This window comes from Carcharhinus amblyrhynchos, chromosome 7 (assembly GCF_965287045.1).
Source record: "Carcharhinus amblyrhynchos chromosome 7, sCarAmb.v2.hapA, whole genome shotgun sequence".
Taxonomy (NCBI): domain Eukaryota; kingdom Metazoa; phylum Chordata; class Chondrichthyes; order Carcharhiniformes; family Carcharhinidae; genus Carcharhinus; species Carcharhinus amblyrhynchos.
This window is the reverse complement of record NC_137330.1, coordinates 106,553,368-106,573,423: the sequence shown is the minus strand read 5'-3', so window position 1 is coordinate 106,573,423 and position 20,056 is coordinate 106,553,368. Positions and strand designations below refer to the sequence as shown.

At 42.7% G+C, this 20,056-nt stretch overlaps 1 protein-coding gene across 1 annotated transcript in view; it reads left to right on the top strand.

The window, feature by feature from the left end:
• rev3l (REV3 like, DNA directed polymerase zeta catalytic subunit) overlaps nt 1-20,056 on the top strand; it is a 201,785-nt gene that overhangs the window by 99,223 nt on the left and 82,506 nt on the right. The window contains exons 8-13 of the mRNA XM_080192921.1: nt 331-415; nt 500-639; nt 1,681-1,806; nt 4,146-4,389; nt 7,937-8,079; nt 13,468-18,058. Coding sequence (XP_080049047.1) covers nt 331-415; nt 500-639; nt 1,681-1,806; nt 4,146-4,389; nt 7,937-8,079; nt 13,468-18,058 — 5,329 coding nt within the window. The remainder of the gene's footprint in view (nt 1-330; nt 416-499; nt 640-1,680; nt 1,807-4,145; nt 4,390-7,936; nt 8,080-13,467; nt 18,059-20,056) is intronic.

Here is a 20,056-nt window from a genome sequence, read left to right as displayed (position 1 = left end):
GGCACAGCAATTAGTACTGTAGCCCCTCAGCGCCAGTGACCTGAGTTCAATTCGTGGCTTAGGTCACTGTGCAGAGTCTGTACATTCTCCCCATATCTGTATGGGTTTCCTCTGGATGCTCCAGTTTTTCCGCCTCAGTCCGAAAGATGTGCTGGTTAGGTGCGTTGGCCGGGCTAACTTCTCCCTCGGTGTACCCGAACGAGCACCGGAGTGTGGCGACTAGGGGATTTTCACAGTAACTTCATTGCAGTATTAATGTAAGCCTACTTGTGAAACTAATAAATAAACTTTTCTGAAGCCTCCAGAATGATATCAATATTTTTTCTGTAGATCGTGGAGCTGTAAATGTTACTGAGCGTGAAAGGATCTTCCAACGCAGAATAAAGGAGATTCTGCAGCAAAATAACTATTCAGTGTAAGAAGCTTCTTTTCTCATTTATACACATTTTGATTATTTTGATCAAGGTTTTTGAAAGATCTCTTTGCTGTTGTAAACTAGATTTTTGTCGCAATCGGTGGAGGAAAGTGAAGATTTTGAAGCATTCCCTTCTAACTTGACATTGCATGTAGACACGACGTCTCCTGAAGCCCTTACCTGTACACCCGCTAATCTGGTTGAAATACACAGTGATGAGAGAAGTAAGAAATATTAGATCTAAACTCATTTGTTGTAACTTGTGCTTTTAATTTACTTGTACTGCCAGACTTGAGCTAAAGGGTAAAAATGATACAGGTCCTATCCATCTTTATGTATTTCACTACCAATTTATTTTGAATGATGCTTCCCAGTTTCACATTTGTGAATTTCGTAGTTGAGGCTGGTAATTGTGTTAGAAATGGCAGAGTAATCATTATTGACTCAAGAAAGCATGACTCAGCAGAGAGCAAAACTATCTGAACAAAGAAAAGTACAGCACAGGAATAGGCCCTTTGGCACCTTTCTTAAGACCTTTTGCCTGTACAGAGTCCATATCCTCTCATCTCGACCTATTGATGCATCTGTCAGGGTGCCTCTTAGATGTTGCTATTGTATTTGGTTCCACCATTCCCTCTGCCAGCACATTCCAGGCACTTGCCACCTTCTGTGTTTAAAAACATCTCCTTTAAACTTCTCCCTTTTTAGCTTAAACCCATGTCCCCTAGTATTTGACATTTCTACATTATTAAATGGATTAACATTAACGAGACAAAAGCCTTTTTTAACAACAGTTAGTCAAAAGTCCTCATTCAAAAGGCTAGGTACGTAACTTCACCCTCTTACAGTTCTGATCTGTGACCACAGGAGAAGCGATTCTAAATAGTGAGTAAGATAGCTTTCACTCAATGCTGATTTTTATGTGGCATTCAAACAATCAGATGCATTCACTCTTAGTTAGGAGGAGGGCTCTTGTTTAATAAATAAATAATGCTAGTTCATACTGAAAAACATGGGAAAGCTTTTTCCTGCAATAACTAATACAACTGCACTTATATTAAGAGCTTTGTGGTATAATCTGTTCCTCTGAAAATCAAAGATATTTAAATCAAATTATCTATATTCAAATCTTTAATGCAAGTATGACTTGGAATTGTAAAGAATCTATTCTAAGTAATAGATTTATCAGTTAAGTCTATAAAGTGAACTACCATAACTTTATTTAATTTTTTAATTGAATTTTTCAATTCCTAAAAAAACTGCAGGAGTGAGTCAAGGAAATGCAGAGACTGAAGAAGCAATAGTTGATGAAGGAACCATTCTAAACCTAATGGAGAGCAGTCAGACGTTCCAGCCCTCTTCACAAAGGTTAATTCAGTCTCCAGTTTTCAGTGAGTATGTAAGATTCAACACCAATTTTGTACCATTGACATTCTTAACAAAACTGAAATTCAGTATTAAGAAAATCCTCTTAATTATTCCTCTCCCTGGTGGGTATCCTACTCTACCTTAAACTGTTGTATTTTCCCTTTCAGCAAAACCTTGTTCAAAAACCACACTTCCTCAACTTAATTTTCCTCTCTAGTCCTTGTGCATATTGAGCCTTCCACTTGTGTGCTAACCTTTCGCACAGTTGTTACTTCGGTGTACTTCACATCAAGTAAATTACTTGTAGGCAAGCAGGGGCAGCATGGTAGCACAATAGTTAGCACTGCTGCCTCTCAGCGCCAGGGTCCTGGATTCAGTTCTTGGCTTGGGACACTCAGTGCAGAGTCTGCATGTTCTCCGTGTCTGCGTGGGTGCCCTCCGGGTGCTCCGGTTTCCTCCCACAGTCCGAAAAAGACATGCTGGTTAGATGCATTGGCCCTGCTAAATTCTCCCTCAGTATACCTGAACAGGTGCCAAAGTGGGGTGACGAGGGGATCTTCACAGTAACTTCATTGCAGTGTTAATGTAAGCCTACACTAATAAATAAACTTGAATTTTAAACCTCTCCTATGATTCAAGTTTGAATCCTACCATTCAAGTTTCCTGTAGTCCTGAGATGAGCTATAATCAGTCAGTTTTAGCTTTTATTGGTAAAGGGATTGAATTTCAGAGCCATGAGGTCATGTTACAACTGTACAAAATTCAAGTGCAGCCACACTTGGAGTATTGTGTACAGTTCTGGTCGCTGCATTATAAGAAAGATGTGGAGGCATTGGAAAGGGTGCAGAGGAGGTTTACCGGGATGTTGCCTGGTATGATGGGAAGGTCTTATGAGGAAAGGCTGAGGGACTTGAGGGTATTTTCATTCGAGAGAACAAGGTTACGAGGTGACCTAATTGAGGCATACAAGATGATCAGAGGATTGGATAGGGTGGACAGTAAGAGCCTTTTTCCTCGGATGGTGATGGCCAACACGAGGGGACATAGCTTTAAATTAAGGGGTGGTTATTATAGGACAGATGTCAGAGGTAGGTTCTTTGCTCGGAGGGTAGTAAGGGATGCCCTGCCTGCAGCAGTTGTGGACTCACCAACTTTAAGGGCGTTCAAATGGTCAGTGGATAGGCATATGGATAAGATTGGAATAGTTTAACTTAGAGGGTCATTAGATTGGTTCCACTGGTCGGCGCAACATCGAGGGCCGAAGGGCCTGTACTGCGCTGTAATGTTCTATGTTCTGGATAAGATACTGTATGACTATGGACAGGGTGCACTGTTCCTCTTGCCAAACTTTTTGTAGCTGTAGGAACCTAAAAAGTGGTCATGTTAACTTGCTTTTAATTCCCAGCTGAAAAAAATTCAAAGTCCACTATCTCCCATGCCCCTGTGCCCCTGTCGTGCTTGTCTGAATTGCTCAAGGAATAGCACCTAGATGGGATTATGGTTGATGCAGATCAATGGGCCAAATAACCACCTCCTGCACTGTAGGGATTGTATGACCCTTTCACCCTCTGACACTTGGACATCTGGGCTCTCTATCATCTTATCCATTCCCTCTTCTTAACCCTTTCTGTTCTTCCCCCTCCTGGTGCTGTCTTTCTTATTTGTTTTCAACTGCTATGTCAGCATGACCATCATAAATAACATAGAAGTATCTACAAGGTACTCAAACCAAAAGAGGAAATGCTGGAAAACCTCAGCAAGCCTGGCAGCATCTGAGGAGAAAAAAGACCTGATGTTTTGAGTCCAGATGAAAATGTGGAGATGGGGGGGCAGATAGATGGGAGAGAGGTAGAATTGAAAAAAGGGGAGGAAAGAATTGTGGGGCATGGGGGGAGAGGAGAAAAACAGAGTAAGACAATAATGAAACAAAAAGTAGAGAACAGTTAAAAATTTAATGAAATGGCTCTCCCCATATCCACCTGTCGCAGCTTACCCTCTGATTTCAGCTCTGCTGTTTGGCCAGTCACACCCTTTATTCTCTCTATGGACTGCCATTAGCGGCCTTTCCCCTTGTTTTTGTAACTATGACTCATTTTTCATTCCCTCACGCTATAGTATAAGTATCTCCCACTTCCTGTGCCTTTTAGCTTTGACAAAGGGTCATTTGAACTCAAAACATTAGCTCTTTTCTCCCCTTACAGATGCCGCCAGACCTGTTGAGATTTTCCAGCATGTTCTCTTTTGGTTTAAGATTCCAGCACCTGCAGTAATTTGCTTTTATCTCAAGGTGCTCAGTTTTGTAAGCGGGTGAGATTTAATATTTGCAAACTAACACTTTTCAATATGTAATCTATTCAAATAGATGCCAGTCAGGACCAGGCAATGGTGCATCTGTTAGCTGGGTTAGAGGAGGACGGATTCGGGAATGCAAGATCCCCGTTTGCACTTGGTCGATCTTCACAACAATCTGCAGGAAACTGTAGCTATCAACAGAATAGTGATGATGAAGAAAATGAGCCCAAAATTCAAAAAGAAGAGTTGGAACTCAGTCTAATCATGTCTCAGCGTTGGGACGATGATTTTTCAGATAATGTTGGGAAAATACGGTAAGAAATTTATACATCTCGTGTATCAAACTCTTGGAAAAGCCAATTTTTAGCCGCTTTGTCAGTACTTAATTTTTATTCTTATATAGAATCATAGAAACCCTACAGTGCAGAAAGAGACAATTCAGCCCATTGAGTCTGCACTGACCACAATCCCACCCAGGCTCTATATATTTACCCGCTAATCCCGCTAATCGATATGTCTCAGGACACTAAGGGGCAATTTTAGCATGGCCAATCAACCTGCCCCGCATACCTTTGGACTGTGGGAGGAAACCGGAGCACCTGGAGGAAACCCACGCAGACATGACGAGAATGTGCAAATCCACACAGTGACCCACGCCAGGAATCGAACCCAGGAGCATGGTGCTGTGAAGCAACAGTGCTAACCACTGTGCCACTATGCTGTCCATCTATAGACAATATCTATTTGATATTGAACCAAAGGAAGGACAGTATGATAAAAGTTTTAGCTCTAATATTAGCACTCTCTACCACCAGAGCACAAATGCTGTCATGTTATCTGCATTTGTTATTTAATTGTTGACATGAAATATTTGTTTCAGCCCACCGGTATTAGATGTTCTGATGACCAAAGTCACCTCCTTTGGCTCTTGGTAAAAACTCTTCTTGCAACCTCCTCCAGTGCTATCTTTCAGCTGAATCAGTTTGCTTGCAATCTGTATGCCCTGTCCAGTTGAACTCTAAACCCCATAACCCTTCCATTTTTCTGACTGTTTGGGGAGGGGGGTGGAAATTGTTATCGAAGCCAGAGACTTATTGGAATTCTCAATGCAGGTATGCATTAAGAACATAAGAAATAGGAGCAGGAGTAGGCCATCTAGCCCTTCGAGCCTGCCCCGCCATTCAGTAAGATCATGGCTGATCTGTTGTGGCTCAGTTCCACTTTCCCGCCTTCTCCCCATAACCCTTAATCCCCTCTCTTATCAAGAACCCATCAACCCGCTTCTTAAAAATATTTAGCGAGGCAGCCTCCACCACTTCAACGGGCAGAGAAAATCTGCTTTTTTAAAATGAATTGTACAGATATATACGTTTGTTCAAAGTTGCTTAATTCACGAATTTGAATTGTACCTAAAAAGGCCTTTGCATAATTTGATGTGGATTTAAAGAAAAATAGATTATCAAGGGTAGTTCATTATGCAAAAAGTTAGGGAATGGATTGAAGAGAACTTATAGAACATAAGAACATAAGAAATAGGAGCAGGAGTAGGCCATCTGGCCCTTCGAGCCTGCCCCGCCATTCAATAAGATCATGGCTGATCTGTCGTGGCTCAGTTCCACTTTCCCGCCCTCTCCCCATAACCCTTAATCCCCTCTCTTATCAAGAACCCATCAACCCGCTTCTTAAAAATATTTAGCGAGGCAGCCTCCACCACTTCAACGGGCAGAGAATTCCAGAGATTCACCACCCTTTGAAGAAGTTCCTCCTCAACTCCGTTCTAAACCGCCTCCCCTTTATCTTGAGCATGTGCCCCCTAGTCCTACTGTCCTTTCTGAGCGGGAAGAGTCTCTCCACCTCTATCCTATCCATCCCATTCATCATCTTATACGTCTCAATGAGATCTCCCCTCATTCTTCTAAACTCTAACGAGTACAAGCCTAGTTTATTCAGCCTCTCCTCATAGCTCAACCCCCTCAACTCCGGTATCAGCCTAGTAAACCTCCTCTGCACTCCCTCCAAGGCCAAAATATCCTTGCGCAGGTGCGGCGCCCAAAACTGCACACAGTACTCCAGCTGCGGCCTCACCAATGCCCTATACAGCTGCAGCAAGACCTCCCTACTTTTATATTCAATCCCCCTCGCTATGAAGGCCAGCATCCCATTCGCCTTCCTGACCACCTGCTGCACCTGCAGGCTGGGTTTTTGCGACTCATGCACAAGGACCCCGAGGTCCCTCTGCACCGTCGCCTGCTGCAGTTTTTCGCCACGTAAGTAATAGTCCTTCCTACCATTCTTCCTACCAAAGTGGACCACCTCACACTTGCCAACATTAAATTCCATTTGCCATTTCCTGGCCCATTCGCCCAGCCTATCCAGATCCTTCTGCAGACTCTCCACACCCTCCGCACAATTTGCCTTTCCCCCAATCTTGGTGTCATCAGCAAATTTCGACACCCTACACTCGGTTCCCTCCTCCAGATCATCTATATAAATGGTAAATAGCTGAGGCCCCAGCACCGACCCCTGGGGCACCCCACTAGTCACCAACCGCCAATCCGAATAGCACCCATTGACCCCCACTCTCTGCCTCCTATTTGACAACCAATCCTCTATCCACGCTAACACCCTACCCCCAACTCCATGTCCTCTGACCTTCTGCAGTAACCTCTTGTGAGGTACCTTATGCTCTGATGAAGGGTCATCCTGACTCAACGTTGGCTGTATTCCCTCTCCACGGATGCTGTCTGACCAGTGAGCTTTTCCAGCATTTTGTATGTTTCAGATTTCAGCATCCGCAGTATTTTGCTTTTATGTTATTGAAGAGACTTCAATCCATGTTTAAAGAATTTTTATTAAATTCTGAGGAGACATCACACCAGCGGTTAAATGCAGCAATCCACCTCTCTGGTCTTTTGATCACCGTGCAGCAGTGATCTGGTAACTGGTCTCCGATCTCTGTCAAGGCATGTGGCTGAGGCACAAGCATCCAATAATTTGCAGTTGTGTGAAATTTCAACTGACCAATTGACACAGAATTTAACTCACTTTGAAGAATTCTCAGTTACAGGGAGAACACTGGGTTTACCTTCATTCGTTCAGGATTTGAGATTGACCCTGGGAAATCATAGCTTTGGTGAATAGGTCTCAAGTGAATATGAAATAGGAGCAGGAATAGAACCATATGGCCTTTCAAGCTTGCTCTGTCATCCAATACCAATGATGATTGAACTGCCTTAACTTCATTTGGGTCCCAATATTACTTGATTCCCTGAAAAGGCAAAAGTCAGACTACCCCAACCTATCTGGTAAACTCTTGAGGATCCACGATCCTTGGAGTTGGAGAATTCCAAAGTTTTGCAACTCTTCAGTGAAGAAATTTCTCGTCTTCCTCAGTTCGGCATGTTAACACAATGGTCAGCCTGCTGCCTCCAGGTGCCAGGGACCTGGGTTCAATTTCTGGCTTGGGTCACTGTGGAGTTTGTGCGTTCTCCCTGTGTCTGCGTGGGTTTCCTCCGGGTGCTCCGGTTTCCTCCCACGCACTGGTCAGGTGGATTGGCCATGTTAAATTCTCCCTCCGTGTACTCGAACAGGCGCCGGCATGTGGCAATTAAGGGATTTTCACAGCAACTTCATTGCTGTGTTAATGCAAGCCTACTTGTGCCACTAATAAATAAATTTTAAACTTTAAAATGTTTGATCCTTTATTCCACAGCCCCCAACCAGGGGAAATAACCTTTTGTGTTATCATATAACCTGGATGCAGTAAGTTTTTCAATGAATAGGCTATTGCTTATGCTGAAAATGCATGAAGTTGATGAATATCTTTGGTGCAGAGTTATTTGAAAAGGTGTAATGTTTCAGATTTTCAGAGAAGAATCTAAGTGATTGCTCATCAGAGGAAGATAACGCATTCTCTGATGGTCAGACAGAGTGGCGAGGAAATCGAAACATGATGGCTAATCTTTCCATCCCTCAACTTGATGGAGCTGCAGATGAGAACACTGGTATGTGTCTTTGTTGTCTATGCTGTCACCCATTGTGATTTTAAGGGCTAAGATAAGCTTGCGTAGCATGCAGGTATTTGATGGTTTGGGAGGGGAGGTGGATAATTACATTCTTAATGCTATGGATTAATTTCAAGCTGTGGCAAGATTGAAGATCCCCTTCAGCTACGTGTTGTTACATCCTTGAAGATCCAATAGATTTGTCAAACAAAATTGTTCTATTCCAGAAAGCCAGACACTAGGATAGAGCTGGAACCTGTACTGTTTATAGATTTTCATGTACAGGCGTTCACATTACAAGCATGCTCTTCCTAACTCAAGCCTCCACTGTTTCAATCTGTTCTCCTTTAAAAGCGCACAGTGAATCCCCACTTAATGGTTCAGTAAAGTTATGTTGACTCTGCCTAATCATTTATAATTTTCAACTTTGACAAAGGGTCATCTGGATTCGAAATGTCGGCTCTTTCCTCTACTTACAAATGCAGCCACACCTGCTGAGATTTTTTCTCTTCAGTTTCAGATTCCAGCATTTGCAGTAATTTGCTTTTTTTATAATTTTCTATGTGCCCTAACAGTTTAGTAGATTCCATCATTTTCTTGACAACTGGGGTTGAGGAAGTATGAAACCTTGGAGTGCAGATCCACAGGTCCCTGACTTTGGTGGAATAGGTGGACAAGGTGGTCAAGAATGTTTTCCTCTGTTGGATAAGATATTGAATGAAAAGCAGCAAGGATTGTAACGATGGAATGGTATAAAATGCTCATGTAGCCACAGCTGGAGTTTTGTGTACAGTTCTGGCCACTACATTACAGGAAGAGCGTAATTGTTGTGGTGACAACAGGAGATGTAAAGAATGTTGGCAGGGCTTGAAAACTGCAGCCAAAAAGAGAGATTAGGATTGTTTCCTTAGAACACAAGAGGCGAGTGTTGATCTAATGGAAATGTTCAAAATTGAGGGGCCGAGAATGGGTTGACAGGAAGGACTCGTTTTCTCCTAGCTGAGGGGTCAGTTATCGTTGATCACATGTTGATAGAAGAATTACAAGGGACACGAGGAAAACCTTTTTCACCCAGAGGGTGGTGAGCATTTGGAATTCACTGCCTGAATTGGTGATTGAGGTTGAAACACTCGACTCATTTAAAAGGTACCTAGATCCGCACGGATTCGTTAAGGGGAAGTCGTGTCTGACAAACTTATTGGAATTCTATGAGGATGTGACTAGTGCGGTAGACGGAGGGGAACTGGTGGATGTGGTGTTTCTCGATTTTCAAAAGGCGTTTGATAAGGTGCTGCACAAAAGGTTGCTTCAGAAGTTTAGGGGGCATGGAGTTAGGGGGAAGGTGTTAGCGTGGATAGAGGATTGGTTGTCTAATAGGAGGCAGAGAGTGGGTATCAATGGGTGCTATTCTGATTGGCGGTTGACTAGTGGAGTGCCCCAGGGATCGGTGCTGGGGCCTCAGCTATTTACCATTTATGTAGATGATCTGGAGGAGGGGGCTGAGCGTAGGGTGTCGAAATTTGCTGATGACATGAAGATAAGTGGGAAAGCAAATTGCGCGGAGGGTGTGGAAAGTCTGCAGAGGGATCTAGATAGGCTGAGCGAGTGTACTCCATCTGCCAGGTCCTCGCCCAATGTTAGCAAGTGTGAGGTTATCCACTTTGGCAGAAGTAATAGGAGGGATTACTATTTAAAGGGCGAAGAGCTGCAGCATGCTACGGTGCAGAGGGACCTGGGGGTCCTTGTGCACGAGTCGCAAAAACCCAGTCTGCAGGTGCAGCAGGTGATCAAGAAAGCGAACGGGATGCTGGCCTTTATAGTGAGGGGGATAGAATATAAAAGTAGGGAGGTCTTGCTGCAACTGTGCAGGGCACTGGTGAGGCCGCAGCTGGAGTACTGTGTGCAGTTTTGGTTGCCGCACTTGTGCAAGGATATTTTGGCCTTGGAGGGAGTGCAGAGGAGGTTCACTAGGCTGATACTGGAGATGAGGGGGTTGGACTATGAAGAGAGGCTGAATAGACTGGGCCTGTACTCGTTGGAGTTTAGAAGGATGAGGGGGGATCTTATAGAGACGTATAAGATAATGAAGGGGCTGGATAGGGTAGAGGTAGAGAGATTCTTCCCGCTCAGAAAAGACAGCAGGACTAGAGGGCACAGCCTCAAGATAAGGGGGGAGCAGTTTAGAACGGAGTTGAAGAGGAACTTCTTCAGTCAAACGGTGGTGAATCTCTGGAATTCTCTGCCCGTTGAAGTGGTGGAGGCTACCTCGCTAAATATATTGAAGACACGGGTAGATAGGTTTTTGGTAGGCAAGGGGATTAAGGGTTATGGGGAGAAAGCGGGAAAGTGGAACTGAGCCACTTGAGATCAGCCATGATCTTATTGAATGGCAGGGCAGGCTCGAAGGGCTAGATGGCCTACTCCTCCTATTTCTTATGTTCTTATGCACCTGGAATGCAGTAACCAGCAAAGCCATGGACTAGCTGTTAGAAAATGGGATTAAAATGACTGACGAGTTTCTTTCTGGTCTTTTTCTCTGGCCAGCGCATTCATGATGAACTGAATGGTCTCTTTCTGCATAGTAACTTTTCAATGGTTCTATAGTGGTGTTCCCTCAGGGCTCGGTATTTGGACCATTGCTTTTTAAATTTATGTTAATGACCATGATGTGGGTGTGTGAAGCATAATTCCAATCTTTGCAGGTGTCACGAAACTTGGAAGTATTGTGAATTGTGGGGAGGATAATGGTAGACTTGCACATAGAGGGACTGGTGGAAAGGGCAAACACATGGGAGGCTAAAATGTGATGTGGTGAAGCTTGAGGTGATTTATTGTGGTACAAAGAGCGAGGAAAGGCAATATTAAAAGAAAAAGGATTCCATTCTTAATGTTGCTGAGGAACAGAGGGACCTGGAGGTAAATGTACGCAAATCATTGAAGGTGATAGGGCAGGGTTGAGAAAGTGGCTAATAAGACACACCGGGGCCTGGGCTTTGTAACCAGAGTACAAAAATAAGGAAATGATGGCTCAGTCTGAACTGGAATCGTGTGTCCAGTTCTGGCAGCACACTTCATGTGGGAAGTGAAAAAAATGGTTCTTGGATGAGGGCTTTCTGTTGTATGGATAAATTGGTTTTTAAAAAAAGACGAGGCTATCCCCCAAGAGATGAGACGATTGAGAAGCGATTTGATTGAGGTGTTCAAAATCATGAGAGTTCTGGACAGAGTAGATGGAAACGCTATTCATGTTAGTGGAAGGGCTGAGACAGATTTGAGATGATTGGCATGGTGAGGAAATACTTCTATGCAGTGAGTGGTTAGGATCTGGAATAAATTGTCTGAGAGGGTGATAAAGGCAGATTTAAATCGGGGCTTTCAGTAGGGAATTGGATAATTATCCAAAGAAAGAATCTGCAGGGCTCTAGGGAAATGAAGGGCAAGTGACATTAGCAGCGTAGTTCAGTTGAATAGCAGAGGTCAAATGGTGGCCTCCTCCACTGTAGCCATTTTACTGTTCTTGAAATAAACCTCATAGAATGCAGGCAAATATATATTACGGGATATTTCATTAACACTGAAAATTCAGTCTATATTGTAGTTTAAGGAGGTAGGAATGATGGTGATTTTATTCGCAATGTTTATATTTGAATTGGTATCCAATACAATAGCAGAATAAGCATACTGAGGTAATGGGAAAGCACTTCAGGCAGCATTCCTTTGGAGAGAGTGGCCCTTTAATCTGTCTCCAATGTCAAGGAAACAGGAGCTGTGGGTCACAGTGACTGCAAGTCAGTTGCGATAAGCTCCTTTTTCTTAATCAAATAAGAGTGTAGCCAGGACCTGTCACCCTCACCACACTGTTCTCAGTATCTCCTTTTCTCTCACTTCCCCTGCTGCCTTCCCACTTTTTGCACCTTCAGACCTCATGTTAACAGTTCATTGGATTGGTCAACTCTCTTAGAGCTGAAATGTGAAAAACATTGTTAATTTTCCTAAACTAAAACAGAAATGGCCTGCCATGACCCAATGGTAAGGGTTGATTAGATAAATTCCCCAGAGCTTTAACTGCTACTTTGCAATCGGAATTTGCTTTTTATTTTGCACATTGTTGTCTTTGCAGCCACTAACTGGATAAATTTGTAGACTTTTTTGGTTAATGTTATTATTTAGCGAAGTGCTTCTATTGCTTTTCAAGGAGGTGGAAATGCAAATAAGGTATAAACTTTAATTTATAAAGTGCCTCTTGGGGTATCCCTGAGGGCATCATAGGGTTAATTAGTTTGATTTTTTTCCAATGATTAAACTGCTGAAGGGCGTTGGGGCACTTTCAGATTAGACAAGGTAGTTTTATAGTTCAATGAGCATTCAGTTGTGGAGTTGATATTTATGAAACACGAAGCTTTTAATATTGGCAGCATATCGAAAGCATCTAGAAATCTCCAATTATCAAGCTCCCAGCATGGTGCCATTTATATCAAACCAGTGCTGTTTTTGATGCCACAGTGACATCCTTTTGTCACCTCCAGTCATTTTTGGGATGAGCTGTCTGCTTTATTTCTACGTTAAGCAAATAATCAAGCTCTCACACGTGGATCTGAAATGTTCTCTCACTTTTTCTGAGATAGACACCTATCTCCTCTTCCCCGTTCTGGCTGCATGGATCCCGTCAGTGTTGTGTTTAAATATAATTCAAAAGGGATGTGTTTGTCCAGAAATTGTCACTTCCTTGCAGTTTTGCCCAGCAATTTATTTCCCCCTCTTGTTAGTTCCTCTGACCACATGCCACATCTACTTGAAAAGGAGTAAGGTTATAGGGAAAGAACAGGGGAGTGGGTCTAAATGGTAGCATTTTGAAAGTGAGTACAAGCATGAAAGGCCTGAATGACCACCTGTGCTGAGTGATTAACGCTCGAGGAATACTTGCATCCTACTTGGTCAAAGGCCTTTGTCAATACTTTATAAACTTACAACAAGGTGATGAGTGCAACATCAAGCATGACTTGGCCTTAGCTCTTGTGGGCAAGTACTCAGTGTAAGTTAGCCTGAATAAACAACTTTGCATATGTTGAACACGAGACTGTTGCAATTGCTTTAAATTTGACAATTTTACTTTGTTTATTTTGGGGAGGGAAAGGAAATTGCACAGTGACTGCTTTGAATACTTTTCAAAGATGCTGATGTGTGAAGATTTGTCCCATGAACTAACCTCAGCTTAGATACAAGTGGACAGCATAGGAAGAGAAAGAGAGGGAGAGTGCGAAAGTTGGTGCCAATGTGTTTTCAATATTACAAAATCTGTTGGCATTTTATTGCATTGAGTTGAGCTATTTTCATGTTCTTATCCTTCAGTAATTCCATGGCTGTTTTATTGAACTTATTGAATTTTAGATAACACTTTAAATGAAGATGGTTCAAGAACTCATTCTACGTTAGCAGTGCGAGACAAAGTGCTGACAAAGACTACGTTTCACAAAGAGCCTGTGATATTAGACCTGCCATCATCTGATCATGTTGAACTACAGTACAACCATGCAGGTACCACACCGCATACGCTTGATGGCTTGAACTCTACAGAATTACCTTCATATCAAAATTCATTCATCACAACAAAAAAGCCTGAACACTCTGTTTCTAACTTTACGAATGAAACCGGTTATGATTTAAAATACAACGCACCTAGTGAAGAAATCGGCCTTTGCAATATGAAGTTTGCGGATGCTAATATGATAGATGGATCTGCAGATGCAGTCTGTGAAAACAAACGTATAACCAGTGACTATGAAAGTCATGTGCCATCACACACTGATAGACTTCAAAGGGTAAAGCATTATATCAGCATTAACTGTGAGAAGCATTTGTCATTTACACACCAGACACACCTAACCAGTGAAGATGAATTTCATAGTAACTCAACTCGCAGTTGCTTAGTTGGGCGGATAGCTAATAAAGTGCCTCATGTATCTAATAAAAAAGAAAACAATGTGTATGATAAACCTTTGATTCCCCTAATAGGTCTAAAAAATGGAGTTCAGCTTTTTGAAGAGCATAAAACTACTGCAACAGATACTGAAAGCAACATTGAGAAAAGCCGTAGTGAACTTAAAATCAGATATGAAGACTTCCAGGCAACCCAAAGAGAGAAGACTGTTATTGATCAGCATGAGGCACAGTACACATTTTTCCCCAGTGTGGTACTTCCCAACTGCTTGAAATGTCCAGAAAAAGTCTTCAACAGGACGTCTAAACTTCAGAAACAAGATGACCGCAGGCTAAAGCTCAAGTTGAGTAAAAAGAAATCAAACATTAACCAGTTGACAGAACACTGTACAGCTGCAAAAATAAAAAGTGCCCAATCCACTGAACTGAACTCTTGTGGCAACAGGACACTGCAAAATGACACATCGCCAGATCATCATTCGCTAACATCTTTAGATAACGGTCTTCCTTTGGAATCTCAGGCTTTTAACAAGGAAGGGTCGCTAGACAATAACCTCGAGGGGCAGTCGTTTCGGTTAGCTTGCAGCAAGTATACACTCCGAACAAAGCGGAAAGTAAGCTACGACACTGAAGAAGGTGAACATGGCCACGGTTCAGAAATCTTCAAGGCCAATCCGATTCGGCCAGAATATTCAAAAGCCAATGATAACAGTACAGACCGTTCTCAGCGATCACGCAAAAGGAGAAGGCTTAACAAGAAGGAACCCCCTGTGATTATAAAATATATTATTATTAACCGATTCAAGGGTAGGAAGAATATGCTAGTTAAGATCGGGAAAGTGGATTCAAACGAAGACCACGTTATTCTCGATGAAGATAAACTGCAAAAATATCACAAGATTTCACCATTAAAAGACTGGTGGCCCAAAGTCACTGAACCTCCTCTTGTTATCAAGCCTTTTGCAACACCTACACCAAAGAGAGGGAAAAAACCAAAAGTTCAGTCGAGCTTAAAAAAGAGAGCTGGAAGATTCAAAAGAAAGGAAAAAATTAGCGTCACGAGCCAAACTCAAGTAAAAAGAAGTGCAAAGAAAGTAGAATTTTCGCCACTTTCCCCACCTTCGCCTTGTTACAGTGCTGAGGCTGATGACTGTACAACTGAATATAAAGACGTAATGTATAAGCTTGGTTTTATGTCCGAAAGACTGCCAAGTCCTTCTAAACCATCACCACCTCGTTGCTGGTCACCAAGTGAAATGCAAGAGGATGGAATGCCATCCATTGCATCAACAGAAGACGACGTACTTGTAAGAGATAGTGACCCCTGTGTTTTAAACAGTTCTGACCATTTGTTGCAAGGCAGTAGAAATCGTGGCAAAAAGCAATGTTTAAAATCCAGAAAAAAATCCCCTTGCACGGCTGGCACTACAGTTAAAAAGAGGAGAGTATCCCAGAAAGCCAAGCAAGTGACAGATGATGAAAAAGATGATCAGCAGTTAAAGCAGCACAAGAAAACAAGAAAAAGATGGACTCGGAAACAAAAAAGCACAGTTCTCGAACCTGCTGAGAAGCAGGGAACACTTCAAAGTTCAGAACAGCACGAGCAAAAGGGAAGCCCCGAGCTCATTGCTAGTGAACCGAATTTGTCCTCCAAAGAGAGAGCCATCAATAAGTTTTATGGAAATTTTGATAATGTGCATGTTGCAGAATCAGACCCCATTTCCAACACTGATGAGCAACCCAACATCCCCCTGAGCGTCTGTTCCACAGGGCATGTTCCTTCAACACAACCTTATTCTGAGGAAATTCAGGGCGATTCTGCGGGCTACTATTGTTCTCTGCTGGAAGCCGATGATAACACAAACCTGCCTGACTTCTCTTATCCACCAGGTGAGCACGTCTCAGACTCTCTATCTCAATTGGCCACATGTTCTCAGTCCCAACTGCATTCCAGTCTGCCTTTCAGTCTAAGTAAAACAAGTTCTTCATGCGGACATGCCGAGTCTATTTATGTGTTGGATAACAAAGCTCAAATGACGGAGAATTTCCCATTGTCAATGGGCACAAACCTCGCGTCACAGGCACCGTTGAGCCTTCCTCAAAGTGAGCATTGTTTTGATCACTTAACAGCCCCTTCGATAGATCAGCCTCACCCTCAGTCTTTACAGTACTCTAACCTGCCAGTTCAGTCAACCGAAGACATGTTCAGACTACAGAGAAACAATCCAATGCAGCAGAGGTCGCAGCTTATGAGCCGCACAAAAACTGGCGGTGGTCTGCATGTTTCTGAAGCACGAGGGAGGCAAAATGGAGAGAACGTGCAAATGTATAAATCTGACCAGAAGTCCACATATTCTCAATCAGAGCTGGAGATTGATGGCAAAGTAAATTATCCACCCCAATCATGCCAACGATCCAAAAGTCATCAACAGTCAAAACCCGCTTTACTGATTTCTGAGGTAAATCAACATTCAGCGTGTCCACAAGCAAACAGTGTCACAGATTTGCCTGTCAGGATTTCTCCACTAGCCAGTGAAAAGGACAGTCAGTGTCTTAACTTTACGCCATGTAGCCATAGTAACTCGAAGAAAGTTTTGGAAAGGGAACAAGAAACTGGCAACATTTTGGATATATCAGATTTCACGCCTCCAAGAATAAAGCCAAGATCTGTGTCAGAAACTTTCCTGGAAGCCAATATCCTGCCACATTCTCAGAAACCTGAACTCAATATAAGGATAGATGGCCAAGCATCTGTTGGTAATAGTCAGTCTAGTCTCACCGTTTTGAGAGAGTTGCTGCAGAAAAGGCAGCAGAAAGCACACCAAGGGAATGTTCAAGCCCCTTCACCTAAAGCACCGTTTCATCGAAGTATTTCTTGCCCAAGTGAACAAAGTGAACTCAATAAAAGTTCCACTAACATTGATTTTTCTGGTTTTCTCCCGGCTGCTGATTCCAAGTCCCCAAAGGATGCTGGTTCTAAAAAGACTAAAAACACTAGAAGTGCAAAGATTGCACCAAAAAAGGCCAAACCTTCAAAAAGAGAGCTCACTAAGAAATCTCAGACTTCACAATCTAAATGTCCCTTTTCTGACGATAGCCCTGTTTTTCATTCAGACGCAGGCTTTGATAGTTACAGTTTTGACAGTTTATCGCCTGAGCTCCCGCCATCTTACAACTTTGACATTAACACTGTTGGACAAACCAGATATTGTACCATATATTCTGGGTGTCAGTTCATGCCAGCAGCTGAGCAAAATCTGCCTCAGAAATTTTTGAGTGATGTTGTTCAGGAATCTGTTCCATCCCAGGCCGCTATGGAGACCTGCGCTTACAAGTCCCAGAACAGTAAAATGCAGCACCCTGACCAAGTGCACCAGTCTGCAGAAAGTACTGAGTGGGCCAGGTCTGGCTCGATCAGCCCCGATCTGTTTGAAAAGTCCTTTTTAGACAACGGAGACAAGTTGAAACAATTAAATGAAACATCTGAAATGCCCATTCAGAATGCACTGTCAAGCTCATCAGAATCATCTAGCACCCATTTGTCTGGAATGTCGACTGTGGAGCTGAAGGATCAAACCCCAGATCATTGTTACGACTCTTTGGAGAATGGAACTTCCTGTAGTCCTGCAAAGTCATCCAGCTGCCAAATGATGCTGCTGGATGAAGGAAGTGGAAGAGAATGTGACCGCTCTGATGTTTGTTTGTCTGCCCTCTCCACTGGTTCAAGTCCAAATGGAGCTGTAGGGTTTATTGGGGATGACATGGCAGCAATAAGCTGTGACGATCCAGAGCTCTGTGCTTCCAAGTACAGCAATGGTTCCCCAGCGACATCTCATAGCTCTCCAGCGTCCGTTAGCTCCCCGTTACAGACCAAAAATAGCTGTTACATCAGCCGCGTGTCGGGCGCTCACATTTTAAAGCCTTTAATGTCTCCACCAAGCCGAGAGGAAATAGTGGCAACTCTGTTTGATCATAACCTGGCAGAAACTGTCTACCAAGAACCATTCTGCAGTGATCCTTCGGATGCTCCGGAGAAACCCAGGTGAGAAGTCTAACTGCCCCTCCAGCAATGTAAAATCATGAACTTATTAACTAAGAAAAGTCCTTTTTTAGAATTAATTATATGATGTTGCCCCATAGTGACAGGAACATTGGTTTAAACTGTTTGGTTTGTAGATTGATAAAGGTATGATATTCAGACTGTATAGTGTAACTTAATTTTTTTCTTGTTTTTGTATAAATATTGATGCTCTAAAACTGGTTCTTCCGGAGTGATATTTAACATATACAATCTCTGCACCCTCTTAGAAATTCACTCTTTCAATAACTTAGGTGAATTCTTAACTACCTGGAATCAAGCTCTAATCATTTAATACTCTTGCCAATAAATTTCTTGTTGCCATAATGATTATTGTATTTGTTTAGCAGTTTTATTAATTTTTGCATAAGTAAATTATTTTAGAAAGTAGATCAGAATCAGGAAACTGTTAGAGCACAGAAGAGGACTATCTGGCTGATTGGAGTCCACACTGGCTCTCTGCTAAAGCAGTTTAGTCAGCCCCATTTCGTGCCCTTTCCGTGTAATCCTGCAGTTCCTTTTCCTTGCAGGTGCTTTTCACAGTATTTGTCTCTACCTGTACATTTCAGATTGTACACATTTTGCTATGTTTTAAACAAAAGTTTTCTTCCTGTTGCATTTGATTCTTTTGCTCATTACTTTAAATTTATCCTCTGGTTTTTGGCCCTTCCAACGAAGGGAACAACTTTTCTCTCTACTCTGTCCAGACTCCTCATGATTTTGAAAGCATCTATCAAATCTTCTCAAACGTTCTCTTTAAGGAGAACAGCCCCACTTCTGCCATCTACCTTCATCCTGGAACCATTCTAAATCTCTGCTGTACTCTGTAAAGTTTCATATTCTTCCTAAAATACTGTGCTGGAATTGGTAGCAGATACATGGGAACACAACCACTTAAATGTTCCCCTCCAAGCTCCACACTCTCCTGACTTTTTTTTTTATTAGTGTCACAAGCTTACAGTAACACTGCAATGAAGTCACTGTGAAAATTCCCTCGTCACCACACTCCGGTGCTCGTTTGGGTACAACGAGGGAGAATTTAGTATGGCCAATGCACCTAATCAGCACGTCTTTTGGACTGAGAGGAAACCGGAGCACCTGGAGAAGACCCACCTAGACACGGGGAGAACATGCAAACTCTACAGAGACACTGACCCAAGCCGGGAATCTGTGCCACCATGCCGCACCTAAATACTCATCAGCCAATGATTTATCTGGTTCTCTGATGTCCCACTTGATTTTCTCTGTATGTGGACTAAGTCCTACCACTGGCAGCATCAGCACCATGCCTGTTCTCTGTCTCACCCCCTCTTCTGCATTTTGAAGCCTCCGGATCTGTTGAAAGTCTGCCCCACCCTCCGTGCTTCTTGAAGTCTGTCAGCTGGATGATACGCTGTTTGTTTGGTGCTTCGCATCCAGAATGCTTGCAGATTCCATATTTGCCTCCCTTGAAATATGTTTCTTTCAGAATTCATGTTTCAAAATCAATCTCTCCCTTCTGTGCTGTAACATTCTGATCCTTCAGGTTTATTCCTCCTGGTTCTGTTTTGAGAATTGTTGGCATTTTGACCACTCACTTTTGTACTACAAGGTAAACTGGGCTGAGTATGCAAAGGAGTGCTGAACGTAGCTTTGTGCTGGCAAATTGAACATTTTTTGTTTTTTGCTAACCTCTGTTTAATCTCTCAACTTTGGTGCAATGTGTGAGGCCCTATAAATTTAAATTGTGTGCACTAATATCAGGCAAATAACCCATCTTTGATTTTGTACTGCCTTGTTTGGTGGTGAATGCTTTCTATAGACAACCAGTGTCACCTGAGGTTTTTAACCCTGGTGGTTTCCTAAGAGTGGTGATGAAAACCCATGTTAGGTGTTAGAAAACTTGGAATAGGTGCTGACAAATCAACAGGAAATTGTTGTTATAAGAATTTCCACAGGGCCCTGCTTCAATGTTGTTTCTTT